The sequence below is a fragment of the Diceros bicornis genome, chromosome 1 (genome assembly GCF_020826845.1).
Source record: "Diceros bicornis minor isolate mBicDic1 chromosome 1, mDicBic1.mat.cur, whole genome shotgun sequence".
Classification (NCBI taxonomy): domain Eukaryota; kingdom Metazoa; phylum Chordata; class Mammalia; order Perissodactyla; family Rhinocerotidae; genus Diceros; species Diceros bicornis.
In genome coordinates, this window is record NC_080740.1 from 66,908,225 (window position 1) to 66,928,585 (window position 20,361).

The 20,361-nt window shown below is 53.2% G+C and overlaps 1 protein-coding gene across 1 annotated transcript in view; it reads left to right on the plus strand.

The window, feature by feature from the left end:
* PPARGC1B (PPARG coactivator 1 beta) overlaps positions 1-20,361 on the plus strand; it is a 110,495-nt gene that overhangs the window by 82,050 nt on the left and 8,084 nt on the right. The window contains exons 3-11 of the mRNA XM_058543855.1: positions 1,740-1,949; positions 5,249-5,365; positions 6,906-8,046; positions 8,974-9,010; positions 9,612-9,676; positions 10,858-11,647; positions 14,611-14,686; positions 16,774-16,895; positions 19,854-20,008. Coding sequence (XP_058399838.1) covers positions 1,740-1,949; positions 5,249-5,365; positions 6,906-8,046; positions 8,974-9,010; positions 9,612-9,676; positions 10,858-11,647; positions 14,611-14,686; positions 16,774-16,895; positions 19,854-20,008 — 2,713 coding nt within the window. The remainder of the gene's footprint in view (positions 1-1,739; positions 1,950-5,248; positions 5,366-6,905; positions 8,047-8,973; positions 9,011-9,611; positions 9,677-10,857; positions 11,648-14,610; positions 14,687-16,773; positions 16,896-19,853; positions 20,009-20,361) is intronic.

Consider the following 20,361-nt stretch of genomic DNA (forward strand, 5'->3'; position numbering starts at 1 on the left):
GTGACAGAATGTGCCTCCTGCCAGAACAAGCCCAGCAACCAGGGTTGTCTAAATGAGGCCTCACGTGGAAGCAGTGTGATCTCTGGGCATGGGGGCCCGTGGGCTGGTGTCTGGGTGGGCCAGTACTGTGCACGCTGACCCTCATGTTATAGATCTTAGACATCAGAGAAGGAAGAGTCTTGGTCCATCTGTGCCTAGTGTGCTCCGTGTAAGTCCTGCCTCTGCCTTGGATTTTCTGTGTGACCCTGGACTTGTCGGTCAACCTCCATGAGCCTCAGTTTCCTCAAATGCAAAATGGAGATTAGATGAGTACCCCCTTGTAGAGGTTGTTGTGAGGTTTACCTGAGGCAGTATTTACTAAGCCTTTCCATTCCTCTCATCAGCCAAGTTCTTTGTCCCAGGCCTTCACACTAGGTTTCCCCTCTACCTAGAATCTTCTTTCCTTAGCCCTTTGCCTGGCTGGTGCTTTCTCATCTTTCAAGCCTAAGTTTAAGTGTCAGCTCCCCAGAGCAGCCTTCTTTGACCACCCAAAATAGCCTGTAAATCTTCACTGCATTCTTATTCTCCATCACAGCTTCCTTTTATCTTCTCAGCCTTTCTCACTCTCTGAAATGATCTTGTTTGTTTCCCTGTTTAACTGTCTTCTCCACTGGAGGGTAAGCTCCATGAGGGCAGTGGCTGTACCAGTCTTGGCATGCTGTATCACCAGTGCCCAGACAACGCCAGGCACAGAGTAGCCATTCAGTACGTATGTGTTAGGGGAAGGAACACATCGTCATCACCACCACCATCACCATCATCATCACCATTATCATCATCACCATCATCATCATCATCCCTATCATCATCATCACCATCATCACCATCACCATCACCATCATCATCATAGCAGGAATCATGGTGTAGTAATAGTAATAATAATGAATGCTTATTATGTGCCAGGCACTATTTTCTAAGCATCTTACATGTGTTAACTCATTTAGTTCTTAAAGATAACCTTATGAAGTAGGTACTGCTGTTATCACATTCGATAGTTGAAGAAACTAAATAACTTGCCTAAGGACCACAGTTGATAAGGGTGGGATCTGGGATTCAACCCCTGCTCCAGAGCCCAAGCTCCTAACCTGGTTAACCTCTCCATGAGTGAATGAGGCGAGCAAGCCTGGGAACGCGCAGGGAAATGGTAGCTGTTTTATTATTGCTGTGATTGTCACTGTCATGGTCAAATCATGAAGCTTGCAGCCTTTCCACTGCCTGCCTGGGCCACAGGGTCAGAGGGGCTGGGACCTGCAATGGGATGCTGCCACCAGTGGCATAGACCAGCCTCAGGGCTGTGTCCCAGGGGTTGGATGCAGGAGGCTGTCATGTGGAGCTGCTGTCCTTGGTGGAGGGGACAGGTGTCTCTCAGGTGGACAGCCCTGTGCCTGAGGTCACACGCTGATGGGCAGCAGAGCCCAGACTGGGACTCCCAGGGCAAGGCCCTTTCCATTATCACCTGCTGCCTGCTCATAAACTTCTGTGATTCTTGGAGTCAGTTCTGTGATTCTTGGGCATCTGCTATCCCAGCAATACTGAGAGGATCTGGCGGGGGAGGGATCTGAGAGGGTCTGGCAGGAGAGTGATGGTGGTGCGGCTCTGTGTGCGGAGCAGGTTTCTACCGTGAAGACGGCTGAGCCCAAGGTGTTGACTAACCGTGTCCCCTCTCTGCCTCTCTGCTCCACCCACGCTCCTCACTTCAGATAATCGACAGTGAGAATGAAGCCCTCCTGGCAGCGCTCACCAAGACCCTGGATGACATCCCTGAAGATGACGTGGGTCTGGCCGCCTTCCCAGCCCTGGATGGTGGAGATACACCATCCTGCACTTCGCCTGCCCCCTCATCTGCGCCCTCCAGCCCTTCCCTGGAGAGGCCCCCAGCCCCGGCCCCTGAGGTGGACGAGCTCTCGCTGGTGAGAACCTGTTTCAGCTGAAGTGATGGTGGTGGCCTGGGATGTGGTGTCTGGTTGTAGGGTGGTAGGCGCGGGGAGACCAGCTCCAGCCCCTGCAGGGGTCTGCATGCATCCCTGGCCACGGGGTTCACGGCAGACGGCCTGGACTGGGTGTGGGAGGCCTTCCTTTTCCTACCTGTATAGCCGGACTAGCCACGGAGGCTTCACCTGTACTCTGTAGGCCTTTGGGATTTCATGGATTGGCTTTAATTGTGTGTTAAACCCATGAAATTAGGTGCAAACATTTTCCTAAGGATTATACATGCACACGCAGTAAAAACTCAAGGAGGAGACGTGGACAGTTAAAAGCAAAACCTCAAACCCAATTCACAATTGCTTTTTCCTTCCCCAGACGTAACCATGGTTACTGATCTGTTGTGTGACTTTCCTCTTCCATCTTTTATTTTTTACTACAAAAAGGAGCCTCCATTATACTCTGCTCTGCATCTTGCTTTTCTCAGTCAACTGAGAAACTTACAGACGAACACAGGTAGCTCTGTTTCATCCTTTGTGTTGGCTGCATAGTGTTCCTTTGTAAGGATATGCCGTCACTTGTTTAACCAGCCCTCTGGTTGATGGACGTTTGTGTTGTTTCGACTCCTCTATTGTTCCAGTGCTGCACTCACTGTCCTGCTACAGGCCTTTGCCACGTGTAAGTGGATGAATTCCTAGAAGTGGAATTCCTGGGTCTATGGATACGTTATTTCTCGGTTTAGACAGATACTTCCAGATTGCCCTCCAAAGAGGTTGGACCGGTTTATACTCGCAGCAGCAAGGTCAATGCTGTCTGTGTGAGTATATGTGGAATGTGGACATGCGCACGTGGAATCGCAGCTTTCTGGGGAGAAGGTCTCAGCTTTTATGAGATTCTCAAAGGGGTGTAGACCTCAAAAGTTGCTGAAAGCAGTTGCCCTTGACTCAGGCTGAGGGTGCTGGAAGCTGAGAGGTCATTGGGTGTGAAGTCCATGTTCACTCGGCCTGTCTTGGGCTCCTCACCTTGGTCCCATCGTTCCTGGGGGCTGATGAAACTCAGCTGGAAAAGCAGAGACTGTCGGAGCTGGGAGGGGTCTGAGGGGTCTTGGGTCCTGGAGAGCTTGAGCTCGAAAGGCTTGGTGACCATCAAGCATATCTCTGGGGAAGCTGAGACCCAGAGTAGAGAGGGCCTCTCCCGTGGTCACACAGCAAGTTGGTGTGCCAGCGAAGACTAGAACCCAGGTGTTCTGACTCCTGGCCAGGGCCTCTTTCCTTCTTTCCCGCTGCCTTCAAGTTCCCCAAAGCAGTGTGAAATGTCTAGTAAGCCCTACTATGTGCTGGGCACAAGAGTGTGTTCAGATGTGGCTCCTGCTGATAGGGGTCCTGCTTCCTTTCAGACTGGAGTCAGACTGCCTGGTTTGAATCCCAGTCCCACCAATTAATGCTTGTGTGTCCCTTGGGCTCCTAACCTCTCTCTGACTCAGCTTCCTGGTCTACAAGACGGGGTTAATAGTGGTGCCTGTCTCACAGGCTGTTAGGAGGAACACAGCAGGTGATACATGTAAAGCACTCAGAACAGCCCCTGGCACATAGAAGTTGCTCAATAAATGCTATCTAAGTCATAGTTCTGGCACAACCATTAGTAGTAATAACAACAAGAGGAATTCTCGCTGCCGTTTCTGTACAGGGCTCTGGAAAGGGACCAAAACCCAGGAGAGGTAGAGAGCGACCCCTGCTGGTTCCTCTGCTTATTTGGTTGTTATTAATAACAGAGGTGTTGTTGAGCACTTCTGTTTCAGGCTTTGTGCTGGGCACACAGAAAACAGACTTACCATCTAGACCATCTAGAGCATACTGATAGACTTCTAGAAAGGCCCTGAGAAGTTATCCAGACACCCGGTTCTTAACCTGGAGTCATGGATCCCAGAGAGTCCTCCAATGGACTAATGGGGACCCATGGACCTCTACGTATCTGTGCGTTTTTCTGAGGTCGGCAGCTTCTATTGTATTCTTAGAGGGACTCCTAAGTCAAAAAAGGTGGTTCAGATCCAGTCATTTAGTCTACCTGCCCCTGTTATACCAATGGAGAAATTAAGGCCCAGAGAGGTAAGGGACTCGCCCAAGGTCTCAGTGAGTTGGGACTGAGCTGGATCAGAACCAGATCCCTTCCCTCCAGCCCAAGGATCTTTTCCTGTCCACGTCAGAGAATCACAGACACGCGTGTGCTGGTGTGGGGCGGTGGGGATCCTCCAGCCCCTAGGGGAGTGTGGAATGGCCTTTTCTTTGGCACTCCTTGCTGGGGTGACCTGAGGGGCATGTCCCCCAAGGAAACACTTGGTGCTGTAGCAAAAGCCCTTCATGCTTCCCGACTTGTTCTTAGCCCCGGCTGGTAGGATCCCTGGTGGAACTTCCAGGTGCTCTTAGCTCCCTGCTCTCTTGGCTGGGGTACACTGCACTTGCCCTCTGGGTGCAGAAGTGTAAGAGTCTCAGCAATTTTTATAGAAAAATTAGAAAAGCCAGACGAGCTTAAGTGTAGTATGCTTCCCCTTGTGTAAAAACAACTGGGTGGGTTGGAGGTGACATGTACATATATATTCTTGTATGATTGAATCCCACCTCATCACCGGGTCACAAGAAAGTGGTTAATAGTAGTTGCCTCTAGGAGGGAGAAAGGGGACCTTGGGCAGGAGGGAAACTTGCTTCTAATTGTCCACCTGTTAGTATTTGTGGTATATATTTTTTTCACCATTTACAAGTATTACTTATTTAAGAAATTAATTTTTTAAAAATCAATATGAATAAGCAAAATAAAAACCAAAAGAGAAGTCAGCTGGAATCCCACACCAAAGAACCGCTGTGGGACCTAACCTTCCAGATTGTGTCTGTGTGTGTGCATGTGTACACGTATGTACTCCAAGTATATACAGAGTGCCCCCATAAAGTGTCTACATCATAGTTTAACAGTAGAATGGGCAGACATTACTCGAGATCTGTTTGGGTTTCTCAAAGTCGTACATATTCTTCTTGGGTTATTAACTCTGAGAAGGATTTACATTTTATTGGGATACTTGTGTGTGTTTGGGATTGTTAGACAATCTGCTTCTATACTTCACATATGGAACACATTCTAGGTTGTTAAATGCCACCGCCCTGTGATGACCCGGGGTCAGGGTGTAGTCAGTCCCGAGGGTCTAGCTCTGGGTCTTGGCCTCTCCCTGCGGTGCTCTTCTCTATGTCTTCTGGCTGCGGCTCAGCCCCAGCTCCTCTCCTCTCTGCTTCTCCTGCAGCTACAGAAGCTCCTCCTCGCCACATCCTCCCCGACGTCAAACTCCGACACCCAGAAAGAAGGGTCTGCCTGGCGCCAGACAGGCCTCAGGTCTAGAAGTCAGAGGCTGTGTGTCAAGGTATTTCTGCACATGCCCCAAAACCCACCCGGACCCCCAGGTGGCCTCTGGGGCTGCAAACTTCAGCTCTTGCTGGGGAGTATCAAATTCAGTCCACTTCCAGTGACCCTCCTTGCTCCTCACAATGCCTTGTAGCTGGTGTGCTGGACACTTCTTGAGACCAGGGCCAGTTTGGGGTTCTAGAAGGAGCCCTGGACTTTCTCACACACTTCCATGTTGTAGGCACTGTGTTAGACTATGGGTGAGAGCAGGGACAGGGAAGATGTGGCTGCCCTCAGGGGCTCATTCATAGGGTGATAGAGTGAACCATAAGATCCTCAACCGTTGAGGAGACCACAGCAGGGAGCTTGGGTTTCTTTTGGGGGAAGCCGTTGGAGAGTTGAGAGCTCTATCACGTACACCCAGGGGTGAAGCAAGTCCCTTTTCCTCCTTGGGCTCCATCTTCTGAGACTTCCAGGAGAGGCTTAATAGGTGATTTCCCAGTGTTCCTGTTACTCAAAGCCTGCATCAACCCTTCCCGTTTTGTCCCTGGACACTCCTGCAGGGGACTGTTGCATACCATCCCACACCCTCGAGGCAGAATCAGGATGGCATCGTCTCAGAGAGTGGCTCAGTGTAGGAGCCTCTCCCCTGCCTGGGCTCCCCTCGGGTTGGCCCCTGCCCCTGTGCCCCCTCCCTACTTGTCCTGGCTGACCTCTCAAAACAAAGGTCCACCCCTCGTGTTCCATTCTGTCAGCGGGCAGCAGCTAAGCTCCTTTGTGAGCCAGCTCCCTGTCCTCTGGGAAGCCAGGAAGCACCCCAGGGAAGTGAGACCCACCTGACAGCCATTCCAGCCCCAGCAAAGAGACCGTTGCACTGGGAGGAAAGCCCCCGTGTGGACAAGTCGGGGCAGATAAGGCTGAAGAGAGATGTTGGCCGGGGCCAGATTGCAGACAGCCCCAAATACCTGGCCAGGGGGCCTCCCCTTTATCCTATGGGCACTGGGAAGCTACTGAATTTTTCTATTCTTTTTTTTTTTTGACAGCTTTAGGGAGGTGCCACTTACATATCCTAAAAGGCACCTGTTTTAGAAGTACAATCAATGATTTTTAGTAAATTGACAGAGTCATGCAGCCATGACCGCAATCCAGTTTTAGAACATTTCCATCATCCCAGAAAGATCCCCTTGCCCCCTTTTACAGTTAAGCCCTGTGCCCACGCCCAGCCCCAGGCAACCACTAATGTACTTACTGGCGCAATTGCTGAAGGCTGTAGTGCAGGGGAGCGGGATGGGCAGGGCAGGGCTTTGGCAGTGAATCTGGAGGGGGTGAAATCCGTGGCTGGACGGCCTGTTAGGACACTGGTCATTCCTTTGTTCCATCACCTGAGCACTGCCAGGTGCCAGGCTCTGTGCTGGCAGCTGGGGATAAAGTGGATGAAACCTGGCAATTCCAGTGATCCGGGTAAGACACGCTGGGCCCGGCCAGTGGCTGCAGGGGTGGGGCAGAGGGCAGGAGCAGCGTGGGCCTCCCTCCTCACTCTGGCCTCTTTCCCTCTCTAGATGGACAGCACCCAAGACAAGAAGGTCCCCACGACGCAGTCTCAGAGCCGGAGTTGTACAGAACTGCATAAGCACCTCACCTCCATGCCGACCTGCCCCCAGGCTAAAGCACGCTCCCCAGATAGGGGCCTGCAGCCGCCACCCACCCTGAGCCCCCGGCTCCCTGCCAAGGAGGATGAGGAGCCGGGTGAGGACTGCCCGAGCCCCCAGGCAGCTCCAGCCTCCCCCCGGGACTCCCCAGCGCCGGGCAGGGCAGGCCCCGGCGGCCAGGTCTCCAAGGAGGACATGCAGGCCATGGTGCAGCTCATTCGCTACATGCACACCTACTGTCTCCCCCCGAGGAAGCTGCCCCCACAGGCCCCAGAGCCAGCCCCCCAGCCCTGCAGCAGCCCCTCAAAGCAGATCAGGCCCCGGCCCCGGTCCCAGCACCCTTCCAAAGCCACATGGGCTGAGTTCTCCATCCTGAGGGAACTTCTGGCTCAGGATGTCCTCTGTGATGTCAGCAAACCCTACCGCCTGGCCACGCCTGTCTACGCCTCCCTCACGCCCCGGCCCCGGCCCCGGCCCAAAGATGGCCAGGCCTCCCCTGGCCACCAGTCCCCTGTGGAGGAGGTGAGGGTCGCAGCTTCGCCCAAGAGCACCGGGCCCAGACCCAGCCTGCGCCCCCTGCGCCTGGAGGTGAAAGGGCACGTCAGCCGGTCTGCCAGGCTGCAGCGGGAGGAGGAAGAGGAGGAGGAAGGGGAGGAGGAGGAGGAGGAAGAAGAAAAAGAGGAAGAGGAGTGGGGCCGGAAAAGGCCAGGCCGAGGCCTGCCGTGGACCAAGCTGGGGAGGAAGCTGGAGAGCTCGGTGTGCCCCGTGCGGCGTTCCAGGAGACTGAACCCCGAGCTGGGCCCCTGGCTGACATTCACCGATGAGTCTGAGTCGCGGGTCCCGGCGGAGCCCCAAGGAGCTCTGCCCTCGTTGCGCTTGGCTCCTGGGGCCTATGACATGGAGGGGGAGCTGGGCAGCCCCACGGACGAGGACAGTGGCCAAGACCAGCAGCTCCTACGGGGACCCCAGATCACAGCTCTGGAGAGCCCCTGTGAGAGTGGGTGTGGGGACACGGATGAGGACCCCAGCTGCCTGCGGCTCTCTTCCAGAGGTAGTTGGAGTCGGTGGTCTGCAAGAGAGGGGGCAGGGATGGGGTGTGCATACCCCACTGCGCTGGGAGCCCGGAGCCCTGTGTTGGGCAAGTCCCTTCCCCTCTCTGGCTCTCACCATCCCTTTCTGTACAATGGGCCAGTTGGGCAGATCTTCAGGAATCACCCAGACATCTCTGAGTTTTTCATCATTCAGGGGCCAGGCGCCACTTAACGAACAAGGAACCAGCTGCCTGCCTTCACGGGGTTTGTGTTTCAGGGTGGGGGATAGGCAATCAAAAAGTGAATAAGAAAGGCGGATAACTGCAAATTGTGAAAGGTGCTCTAGGGAAGACTTTCTGAGTGATGAAAGGAAGGTGTGAGTCTATAAATTCGGCTCCACAGTGAAGTTGAGTTTTAAGTGGTGACAATAGTGGTGATAGTAACAACAACAGTTATCTGTTTTGTTTACTGGGCCAGCCGTGGTCTAAGACTTAACACAGATTAGCCCTCACAGGAAGCCTGTATGGTAGGTACTGTTATAATCCCCATTTTAATACAGAAACGGAGGCACAGAGATACCTAGTGATCAGTTCAGCTGGGTATCCTGTATCCATCTGTGGCAGAGCCCACAGCTCTGGCCTTGGGAGCTGGAGGTCTGCACCACTGTGCTACACCAACTGGCCAGAAGGGGTCGCCCTCGTATCCATCTGCTCTGTCTGCAAAATTGAATCGCTCCGCCAGCCGTTAACGTTGCTGAGACCCCGGGAATGAAGGTGGATTCGAGTTGTTCCTGCCCTCACCTAAAAATGGCAGGGGCTTTTGGGTCACATGCCTGAAGGGAGCTGTGCTAGATACCACTGAAGTTTAGGGTCTCCTACAGAGGGAAACATCTGTTAGTGATGCCGTGTTGAGGAATCTTATTTTTTCCTTTTTTGTCTTCTTTTCAGACTCTCCCAGGTGCCTCATGCTGGCCTTGTCACAAAGGTAAATTTTTGGAATTATTGGTTTATTATTCCAGGAGACTTTGTCCTGTGGGGTGTGTACATCGGAGGGGCTGGGTGGTTCGTCAGGCCCTGAGCCCACACCCCTGCCCTGACTGCCATGTGGGGCCCTCAGGAGCTAAGCTCCCTTACGAGGGAGTTTGTTTTTAAAATCTGGTCCCTGCAGGCCTTGGAGAGAGATGGGAAATCAAGGCCTCAGGCCATTTCATAAGCTGTCCTTTCCAGGACCTGGGAAAGAGTTCATTTCTCCACAGGGAAAAAGCTGATAATGCTGTGTGGCTTTGGGCAAGTCTCTTCCCCTCTCTGGGCCTCAGGTGCTCCATCTGTAAAATAAGGAGGTTGACGATGCATGTCCTCTCTCCACCCTCCAGCAAATCTTTCTTACATCTCCTAGAAGAGCTATGCAGCTTTGAATTCTTCCAGCAGCCAGGACAGGGGGTCCCCAGCAAATTCTCCCCAGGCCTCACTTCCGTGGGCAGCAGGACCGGCATCTGTCACAGTGTCCCTTTGCCCTCCTTGTGTGCTCGGGGAGCTGGAGCCTGCTGCTGACGGGCCTCTCTTTCTGTCCTCCCTGCCCCCGCCAGTGATCCTCCTTTTGGCAAGAAGAGCTTTGAGCAGACCCTGACGGTGGAGCTCTGTGGCACAGCAGGTGAGCCGGGGGCTCGGCTGGTGAGGTGCCCTTGGTGGAGCTGGCAAGACCCCTGGCAACGAGTCCCCACACTGAGCAGCCCCTCGGGCAGCGAGGGGTGCCCCGTTGAGCCCTCCCCGCCTCCACTGCCCAGGCTGCACCGGGTCTTGAGATACACAATGAGGGTGTATAAGGAGGAGAGTCAGGCCCGGCTCAGCCACTCAGCTGCTGACAACGGGCACGTGAGCTGATGTGAAAAGAAAGAGATACACGTCTTCCCCTGAAGGAGCCCGCAGCCTCAAGTAGGAGGCAGACTCACACCATGACGAGTACTGTTCCATACACACTAGTTCCAGTATGTGCAAGAGCTTTGGCAGCACCGAGGAAGGGCAGGCAGGGCGGGAGTGTGGCCTGGGAAGATTCGCAGGGCACCCACAGCAGGGCCACGTGAGCTGGGTTTGCAGGGTGAGTAGAAGTTGGAGAGACAGAGAAGGGAAGGGTGTCCCTGGCAGCAGAATCGGCAGGAGCAAAGGCGTGGAAGAGTGAAGGTCCAGGTGCATCTGAGAAGACTGGTCACCTGGTGTGGGGACGTGGCAGAACTGGGGGGTCAGGAGAGAGCAATCACGAAAGGCCCAGAGGAATGCCAGGCTGAGGGTTTGATCTGGATCCTGTAGGCTTCAGGAGTCCCAGAGGGGGAGAGATCTCGGGCATTTAGCAAGTTCCCTCTGCTGCATGGGGGAGGATGAGGCCAGGGTCAGATGCAGGAGCATGAAGGGCACTATGGTGGTCAAATCCAGGTGGGAGGTTTTACCCGTGGTGCCTGCCCCCTCTCCACCCCCGGGAGACATCAGAGGCAGGGAGGAACAGTGGGAGGGCTTGTTCAATGACTGGATGTGGAACAAGAAGAGATATCTTGGATGATCTGGAGGCTTCAGCTAATTGCCAGGCTACCAAAGGGTTGGTAAGTGGATTTCATCACATGCCAGCTCTGAAGAATTGAAGATGGACGGTGTGAGAAAGAGTCTGAGGCCACATCCAGGCTCAGCCAGCAGTGCAGTGATCAATTAGTGATGTCTGCCATGCACTGGGTTGAGGGAGTGGGGGCACATATGCTACTTCTTTGCCATCTCAAACTTAGGGTCTCACTGTCCTTTGGAGGAGCGATCTGTCTCCACCTCATGTTTCTCCTCTTGCTTGGGTAGGACTCACTCCTCCCACCACGCCTCCGTACAAGCCCACAGAAGAGGACCCCTTCAAGCCGGACATCAAGCACAGCCCAGGCAAAGACATGGCTCCCAGCCTCCCCTCCCCCGAGGGCCTGCAGCTTGGGGCCGCCACAGGGGCTGCCCACAAGCTGCCAAAGAAGCACCCAGAGCGGAGTGAGCTCCTATCCCACCTACGGCATGCCACAGCCCAGCCAGCCTCCCAGGCTGGTCAGAAGCGCCCCTTCTCCTGTTCCTTCGGAGACCACGACTACTGCCAGGTGCTCAAGCCAGAGGGCGCCCTGCAGAGGAAGGTGCTGAGGTCCTGGGAGCTGTCTGGGGTGCACCTTAAGGACTGGCCCCAGCAAGGTGCCCCGCAGGCTGAGGCGCAGGCCTCCGGCAGGGAGGAAGACAGAAGCGGTGATGCCGGTGCCTCCCCCAAAAACAGTGTGCTGTTGAGAGACCACGAGATCCGCGCCAGCCTCACCAAGCACTTCGGGCTCCTGGAGACGGCCCTGGAGGACGAAGACCTGGCCTCATGCAAGAGCCCCGAATACGACACCGTCTTTGAGGACAGCAGCAGCAGCAGTGGCGAGAGCAGCTTCCTCCTGGAAGAGGAGGAGGAGGACGATGAAGAAGAGGACTCAGGGGTCAGCCCCCCTCGCTCTGACCACTGTCCCTACCAGAGCCCACCGGGCAAGGCCAGTCGGCAGCTCTGTTCCCGCAGCCGCTCCAGCTCCGGCTCCTCATCCTGCCGCTCCCGGTCACCAGCCACCCGAAGGACCTTCAGGTATGGATGGGTGGCCTCAGGAGGGATGGTGGGCAGCTGGGGACCCCAGATCCCAGGGTGACAGGGGAAAGAGGAGCTCTGAAACTGGGACTGTGTCTCCCTGTGTGGCCTGTGTCTGGTCAGAGGCCCTGGAGGTGGTCTTCTTGGGGGGGATCTGGGCAAGTCCTGGAGGCAAGAGAAGCCTGCTGTGTGATGTCAAGAGTGGCCCAAATCTCCTGGCCTCGGGGGAGGAAGAAAACTCACTTCCTGGCCATTTGTGGCCGTATGTCTAAATGAACGTGCCCCTTGTTCATCTGTGTTTTCTGCTTTGATATTTGTAAAATGGATAGACTTTTGTGTAAACGTATGTTTACCCACACAGTTAATAACCTATGTGGCATTTACATGTAAAAGAAAGATTAGTGTCATTCTAATCTGGGCTCTGAAAAATACCTGGATTTAAAGCAGTGATAAGGTTTATTCCCATTTCTCGGCCTGCTGAGTGGCAGTGGGGCTTCCAGTGGTCAGCCATCCCCAGGGAGCTCCTTTACCTTTGCACAGGGATGTTGTGTCATGAGCCTGTGTGCTCATACCGTCTTGGCTCACTGAGCCGGACTGCAAGAAGGAGCAGGTCCAGAAGTCATCGGTGAGCAGGGCAGAAAGAATGGAGGTTTGGTGTGTTTTGGTGGAGATGGGTTGCTTCTCTGCCGGATCACAGCAGGACCTGACTCTTCTGGGGGAGGCCTGAGGAGGGTCTGTGCAGGTCCCAAACCTATGCCTAAGATGCACCCAGGTGACCACTAGATGGTGCTCCTGGGTCCAGCACAGTGCCTCCGAGTCACCTGGAGGGCCTGTTACCAGCAGATGGCTGGGCCCCACCCGCTGAGGGTCTGAATCTGTAGGTCTGGGTGGGGTGGGGGTGGGGGTGGAGAATTGTATTTCCAACCAGTTCCTGGGTGGTGATGATATCACCAGAGTGCCATACTCTGAGAACCAGAATTCAGGTAATAGAAAGATAGCTTTTCTTATACAAATTCAGCTTTATATTTACATATTTACACCAGCACCTCTTAACTGTTTGAAAAGCTGATTAGGGCAAAGGCTCCTGTACCCATTAAAATGTGCAAAGACATCTATCTGGGCATTCAATTTCAGGGGTTTATGGGTGCCCCAGACCCTAATATTAAGTCCTGAACTGTCTGTGACTCAAAAGCGAGTTCCCCAGCGTTTTCTCTAAAAGCCCTTCCTTCTATATAATAAGGCAGGACGATGAGTCAGAGGCGGCTTCCATCAGACCTCTCTGAGCCCTCTTCCCGCCTCCATCCTCCTTTCCCTGCAGGTCACTGTGCTAAATAACTCAGTGTCCACCTTAGGCAGTTTCTTCTGCAACGTTCGCTCAGAGGCTACTAAGGTTCTCTTCCTGTTGAGACTAAGGTTCTCTTTTTGTTGAGACACATCCCCCAGGCTGGCCTCCTTCTCCTCCTGGCCGGCGCAGGCGTGTGGGCGTGGGCATGCACTTACTGCAAAGAGTTGGGACCCTCTTTAGAAACCCCCATAGGTTCTCCTTTTCCTCTTCTGGCTTTTGGGCCAGGTTCAGGGCTGGCTTTCTCTGCCCACTGGAGAAAGTTAATTGGTCAACTTGGGTCCTTTTCAGCTGCCTGGCGGGGCTCGACGCCTGGTAAACTGGTCATCAGCCTTGTCCAGACTCACACTTCTTCACCTGTGCTTCCGCTACCAAATGTCGGGCAACAGGAAGGGTTTTGAGCTGGTTTAACAACACAAACCCCAGACCCTACAGTACCTTCCAGCCACTCTCAGCTCTTCCGGTGGGGCAACTGCCAATTCCATTGCAAATGGAGGCTGGTACTATTATTGTGTAGCACTTACGTTTGCAAGTCACATCCCCTCCTCTTACCCTATTTGAGCTCCACAGATGCTCTTGTAGGGCGTGTCTGCCTCTTATCCCCATTTTATAGATGAGGAAGCTGAGGTTCAAAGAGATTCAAGAGAAAAACATAGCAAGCAATTATTGAAGTTCCTAGGCTGAGCATTTCCGTGCATTTTCTGATTTGATCCTCACAAATGGCCGAGGAGGCAGATGCAATTGATTCTCCCTATTTGACAGAAGAAGAACTGAAGCTGAGAGGGGTTAAGTAACTGGCCCCAGGTCACCCAGCAGGGCAGTGGTAGAGCCAGGGTTCCAATGCAGGCTGTCAGACTCAAGATCTCACACTCTGATCCTCTGAGCTGTATTCCCAAGGGCGCAGACAGTATGTGCGCCAAGCGGGACTCGCCCACACCCCACACGCCATGCTTCTTCCACTCCAGCAGCCCGGCTGGAGGAGGAGAGGGCAGTGTGCAGACAGGCAGGAAGGCACAGGCGTGCGGCACCCAGGATCCTCCTCGGGTTGTGCATCCAGACAGGTTAACCCAGTAGCTGGACCGGACATGGGGGCTATGATGGCAGGGGTTGCTTCTTGGCCAGGCACCAACCACTAGAGAGCAGAGGGTCTAGGGTCAGCAGACCTCCTTCTAGCTCTGGCTTCCCCTCTGTCTAGCTTTAGGCAAATCCCATGTTGAACCTGAGCCTCGGGGTTTTCATCTGGAAAATGGGGAAACAAGACCTCATAGGGTTGGTTTTCTTTCATCAGATCAAATACGATAATGAAGTGAAAGGGCCTTTCTACTCCTGAAGGCATAGAAAGGCAAGGTACAGGGGGTTATGATGAGCAATGCGGTGGGTCTCTGCAATCTAGTCCCAGAAGCTGGCAGAAGGCATGTGTCAAAGTATTCAGACCCACACACAGCCCTGGGCTGTCACAGCCAAGGGGAAAGCTGGGCTTCTGCAGGAGGGAGGTCAACGAGTTCTGCCCTTGTGAATGAGCCCTAAAGGAGCCTCCCTCGCCTCCTGGAGCCACTCCACCCCCCACCCTGCGTGGTCCCTCCCGAGAGTGAGTGCCTCTGCTTTGCTTGTTCACTAACAGATGTGAGAGCAGAGGGCCGTGTTCAGACGGAACGCCAAGCGTCCGGCACGCCAGGAAGCGGCGGGAAAAGGCCATTGTAAGTGATCTGGGGCCCGGGAGCCCAGAGCGAGTGGGGATGAGCAGGGGCGTCAGGAAGTGCCAGGGCTCTGTAGACCTGAAGTCCTTTGAGGCCGTCTGTGGCCTGCAGAAGAGAATAGTATTTCTCTCATTTAAAAAAGCTCAAGGGTCACCAAAGGGCATCCAGGGTGGAGTGCGGCCAAGGGACTGGCTGTGAGGCCTGCAGGTGGTGGTGGTGGAAGGCTCAGCATCAGGGGGCTCGGCAAGGCCAAGAGGGCAGGCTGTGGTAGGGGGAGCAGCGCCAGGACCACCAGGTCACCAACCACCCTGCCATCACCTTCTGTGTGACCTTGGGCAGGTCCCCCAGCTACCCTGAGCCTCAGTTTACTCATCTGTACACAAGGGAGTTGGCCCTTGAGCTTCCTGAGGGTCCCCCAGCTTGGTCAGGGCTAAGGGACCGAGAGAGCCTGTCCCTTGCTCCCCACTTGCCTCCCTAATTGCCCCCCAGACTTAGTCCACAGGCCCAGGCCAAAGCACCCCACAGGGAAAACTTGTCAGGAAGCTGCAGTGGGGGCTGGAGCCAGCCCCTCCTTGTCACTAGAAAGGAGGGAAGGGAAAGTAAGGTAGAAGTACAGAAAGACAGACAGACTGTCACTTGACTGCTTTCCCCTGTGATGGGTGCTTTGGGATGGGGGTGGTAGGACACATGGGGTATGCACACCCCAGAGGTACACAGCTGTCAGCAAGCAGGTACCTAAAACCACAGGCTGCGCCTGAGTGTCTTCTTGGAATCCATGCGACCATTCAGCAGTTGTGACATGCCTGGCAGTGTCCTAGGCCCTGGACAACAACCATGAACCAGACGTATGAGGTCCCCACTCCCATGGTTGGGGCAGAAGGGAAAGACAGCAGACTCATAAACAAGGAATAAACGCTGTAATTACAGATTGGGAGAGTGCTGGGAAGTTAATCACGTCACGACTGAAACGTTTGAAATAAACAGTCGTGTTTTGACTGTTGGGGAGGATGTATTTACATGGTGGTCTGGGAGGGACATGTTCAAGGACCTGGGAATGGAGCCAACCAAGTAAAGATTTGGGGAGAACAATGGAGCAGAGGCAGGAAGAGGCGCTGTGAATTCTGGGAGCTTCGAGGAGGCTGGGGGAGGGGATTTCTACATTGAGCTGAACCTGGGGGGATCCTAGGGTGAGATGCTCAGTCCCCATGACTGCTGTGGACCCCAGGCCTGTGCTGTCTTCCCCATCATCTGTGCTATGAGAATGAGATGGCCCCAGAATCACTAGCCTTTACTTGTTCCCAGAGAAAGCCTGTCCAGGCAGAACCTGTCAGTTTTGCCCCTGGGAGCTCAAGTTTCCAGGAACGCGGCTCGAGTTTCTGTAGCAGGTCAAAGCCTCTCTTCCAATGGCAGTGGCTTTAACTGGATCCAATCACAGACTGGAGAGGAGAGGAGGGGAGGTTCCAACCATCTTTCCCCCACCCCTTCCCTCTGCTAGGTTTCTAGGGGCCCTGGGCATGGCACTGAGATTGCCTGAAGATGACCTCATGGTCACAGTGTCTACACACTGTTCTGGCAAAACCAAAGATGATGGTGACTCCAGTAGCTCTATACCCCCCACCCCGTCCCATTGCCTTCCTCCCAGCCCACTCTGACTCCCAAACAACCTGGCTCCCAATGCTTGCCCGTTACCTCCCTCAGCAACTTGCCTTTCTACCCCAATACCTCCCCCACTACCAAAAAGAAGTCTCAGACTCAAATACAGATGCTACTGAGTATGCAGTTATGTTAACGGTGATGAATCCCTCTCCTTTCCCCGCCTAGTCTCTGCTATTTCCTTCAAGTAAGCAGTTGCTTCCTTTGGGGGCCACTGCCCCATCTGACACTCAGCAGGCCCCCTCTTCCAACAAGGCAGGTCCTCTGAGATAGTGACTCCCATTGTCCTCTCTCTGACTCCAGCCCCAGCTGGTGTCACCTACTCAGCCAGGAGCCATGGACTGGGCACTGGGACTCCATGGGAGCCCGCCACCCTCGGGCCCCAAGAAACCGAGGCAATGACCGGGTCCCTCTGTGTCCCTCTTCTTGAGCAGGGCGAAGGCCGCGTGGTGTACATTCGAAATCTCTCCAGCGACATGAGCTCCTGTGAGCTGAAGAGGCGCTTCGAAGTGTTTGGCGAGATTGTAGAGTGCCAGGTGCTGACGAGAAGCAAGAGGTGAGTCAAGTCACGCTATTGCAGAGGTGGAGAGAGGGGAGGGGCAGAGGTCCTGAGCCAGAGCTGGCCACACAGAAGATGCCCGAGGAGATTTTTGGAACGAATTTGACAAAATCCACAGCATAGACCTAGAGAGCCAGGCCCAGAAAAAGGACCAATAATGATTGTACAGCCCAGGAATAGCAGCAAACACATGCTGGTGGTTTGCTGAATGCCAGGCAATTTCCATGCATTCTCTTGCTTAAATTTTCCAACACTCTTGTGACATATGCATCTTATTCCTTCTATTGCTCTCCTTTATGGAGGAGGTCAGACAAGTTAACTGAGCAGCTAGTTAGTGGCAGAGTCAATTCTGCAGCCCACGTGTCTGCTTTAGGTTCTTCACCCTGGAGCTCGTGTAGGGCAACAAACAGCCCCTGGGACTTGAAGGCACACTTGCATTGGGACCTCGCTGAGCTACAAGCCCCTCTCTGCTCACCTCCCTCCATTCCTCTGCAGCAGCCAGTCGTGGCCTTCCGTTCTAGGCACCTCTGGTTTTTCCTCGCTCACCTGGGAAAGCAGTGTTTCATCTGTCAGGGAATCTGCAAGAATAGGTTGCATATAAATGCACCAATTAGATGTCAAAACTTTGTCAGTTTTGAAATAATTCTAAAGTATCTCCCATTATACTTGTTATTATTATAAATTATTAAAGTTTTAAAATACTAATTTAATAATAATTTTTAAAAGCTTCAATGAGAAAATAGTTTCTGCGTAAGAATAGTCACACACCTCACATCTATTAGGGTGGCTACAGAAAATAACAAGTGTTGACGAGGATGTGGAGAAATTGGAATTCTTGTGCACTGTTGGTCAGAATGTAAATTGGTGCAGCCAGTATGGAAAACAGTATGGAGGTTCCTCAAAAAATTAAACATAGGGGGCCGGCTCACTGGCATAGCGGTTGAGTGCACGTGCTCCGCTGCGGCAGCCCGGGGTTTGCAGGTTTGGAACCCCGGGTGCGCACCAATGCACTGCTTGTCAGGCCATGCTGTGGCGGTGCCCCATATAAAGTGGAGGAAGATGGGCACGGATGTTAGCCCAGGGCCAGTCTTCCTCAGCAAAAAGAGGAAGATTGGCATCAGATGTTAGCTCAGGACTGATCATCCTCACACACAAAAAAATTAAACATAGAATTATCATATAGTCCAGCAGTCCCACTCCTGGATATATACTCAAAAGACTTGAAAGCAAGATCTGGAAGAGATGTTTGCACACCCCTGTTCATAGCACCATTTTTCACAATAGCCAAGAGGTGGAAACAACCCAAGTGTCCATCAACAGATGAATGGGTAAAGAAAATATGGTATATGCATATGATGGAATATTATTCAACCTTAAAAAGGAAGGAGATCTGTCACATGCTACAACATGGGTGAACCTTGAGGACATTATGTTAGGTGAACTAAGCCAGTCACAAAAAGACAAATACTGTGTGATTCCACTCACATGAGGTATTTAAAGTAGTCAAATTCATAGAAACAGAAAGTAGAATGGCGGTTACCAGGGCCTGGGGAGAGGGGTAGGGTGGAGTTGTTCTTTAATGGGGACAGTTTCAGTTTTGCAAGATGAGAAGGTTCTGGAGATCTGTTGCACAACAATGTGAATATATTTAACACTACTGAACTGTATGCTTAAAAATAGTAAAGATGGTAAATTTTATGTTCTGTGTTTTTACCACAATAAACTCTTTTAAAAAATGAGTCGTTACACAAATGGAACTATTTTAAGTTCTGTGCAGTCTTCAAGATATGAAGTGAAGATAACGTGCAGAAACAAAGCAAGCAAATGAATCTCTAAAGAGAAGGGTAATGTGTTAAGATTTAAAAAATACACACAAGTCTCAGACAGTTAAAGAGGCAGAAGTGTTCCCACTTTGGCCAGGCGCAGAGAGGTGTCTGGAAATGTGGTTCAGTTGAGTGTTTGTTAGGCACCTGCTGTTGGTAAGCCTGTCCGGAGCCCTAGGGGGACGCCACATTGTCTCTGCCCTTGAGCAGCCTACGTAGCAGACGGATGTATCAGTCAGGATTCTTTCTCTCATTGTTCATGGAACTGAAGAGTCGAAGGGTAGAACTGACTTTAAGTCCCCCTCGCCTTGACATCCTTTTTAGGCACGCTTCCCTTATGGTGGCAAATTGGCCGCCTACAGCTCTGAGCTCATCTCCTACCAGGAGAATCAGGAGTCTCCCTCAAGGTTCCAGCAAAGACCTGGGATGGATTCTTTGGGGTTCAGCTTTGGGTGACAAGCTCATCCTCGAACAAATCACTGTGGCCAGGGAGGGCCACCATCATGTGACTTACCCTGGCACCCTGAGCCTGGCTGAGCACGTGGTAGTGTTGGCAGAGGAAGGGGAGTGGATGCTGAGCAGGCGGTCATAACAGATGTCCACCATGAAGGATGAGGTGTGTACAAAATGCCAGCGATATTATGGAAGGTGAAGGCCAATTTAGCAGCAGAGGAAGAGAAGGATACGGGAGTGGTAGGATGGGGGCATAGGCATGGCAAATCCAGGAAAGTGGGAATCATGAGGGAGACATGGGGTGGGGAGAGCATTGGCTTCAGCGCAGGAGGCCTGAGTTTGAATCCCTGCTCTGCCACTTGCCTTTGGGCAAATTCTGAACTCCACAGAGCCTGTCTCCTGATCCCTGAGGTGGAGATAGCAGCACCCACACAGGGTCGTCTGAAGAGTGTGTGAGGCAGTGCGTGCTGGCAGCACCTGGCAAACATTCAGTAACTTACCTGCTCTTGTTATTGTGACATTGCATAGGTCAGCCCAGTGGTTGTCATCATTTTTCTGGGGGGTCATGCAACATGGTTACCGAATCATTGTGGCTTTCTGCTCCTCCTCTAGTAATGGGTGGTCTGACATTGTCGACCAAGCTGGGCCGGTAACATGGTCCCCTGCCCTCTCCCCACAGAGGCGAGAAGTACGGCTTCATCACCTACCGGTGTTCTGAGCACGCCGCCCTCTCTCTGAGGAATGGGGCTGCCCTGCGGAAGCGCAATGAGCCCTCGTTCCAGCTGAGCTACGGAGGGCTCCGGCAGTTCTGCTGGCCCAGATACACCGACTACGGTAAGTACACAAGGCCCCGCCACATTCCAGTAAGACCCAAAGCACGAGGCGCAGTGACCTCCTTTAATGAAACTCAGACCTAAAGCCCCCTCTGGACACAGCTCCCATGCCTAAGCTCCAATGTGCTGGTTGGTATAACTTGGCAGCCATTTCGCCTGGAGGCTACCATCTGGTTCTTCTGGTCTCTGGTCCATCTTGTCCTGTCCCAGGACTGGTACCAAAGAGAGGAAGCCTCCTGTGGCCTCTTGGAAGAGCCAGTCTTGTGTTCACCGCCAGCTGGCAGAACCATGACTACCGTCTCTTTGACCTCACAGGGCCGGTGGCCGCCCTGCCCCCTGGAGAGGCATTCCATG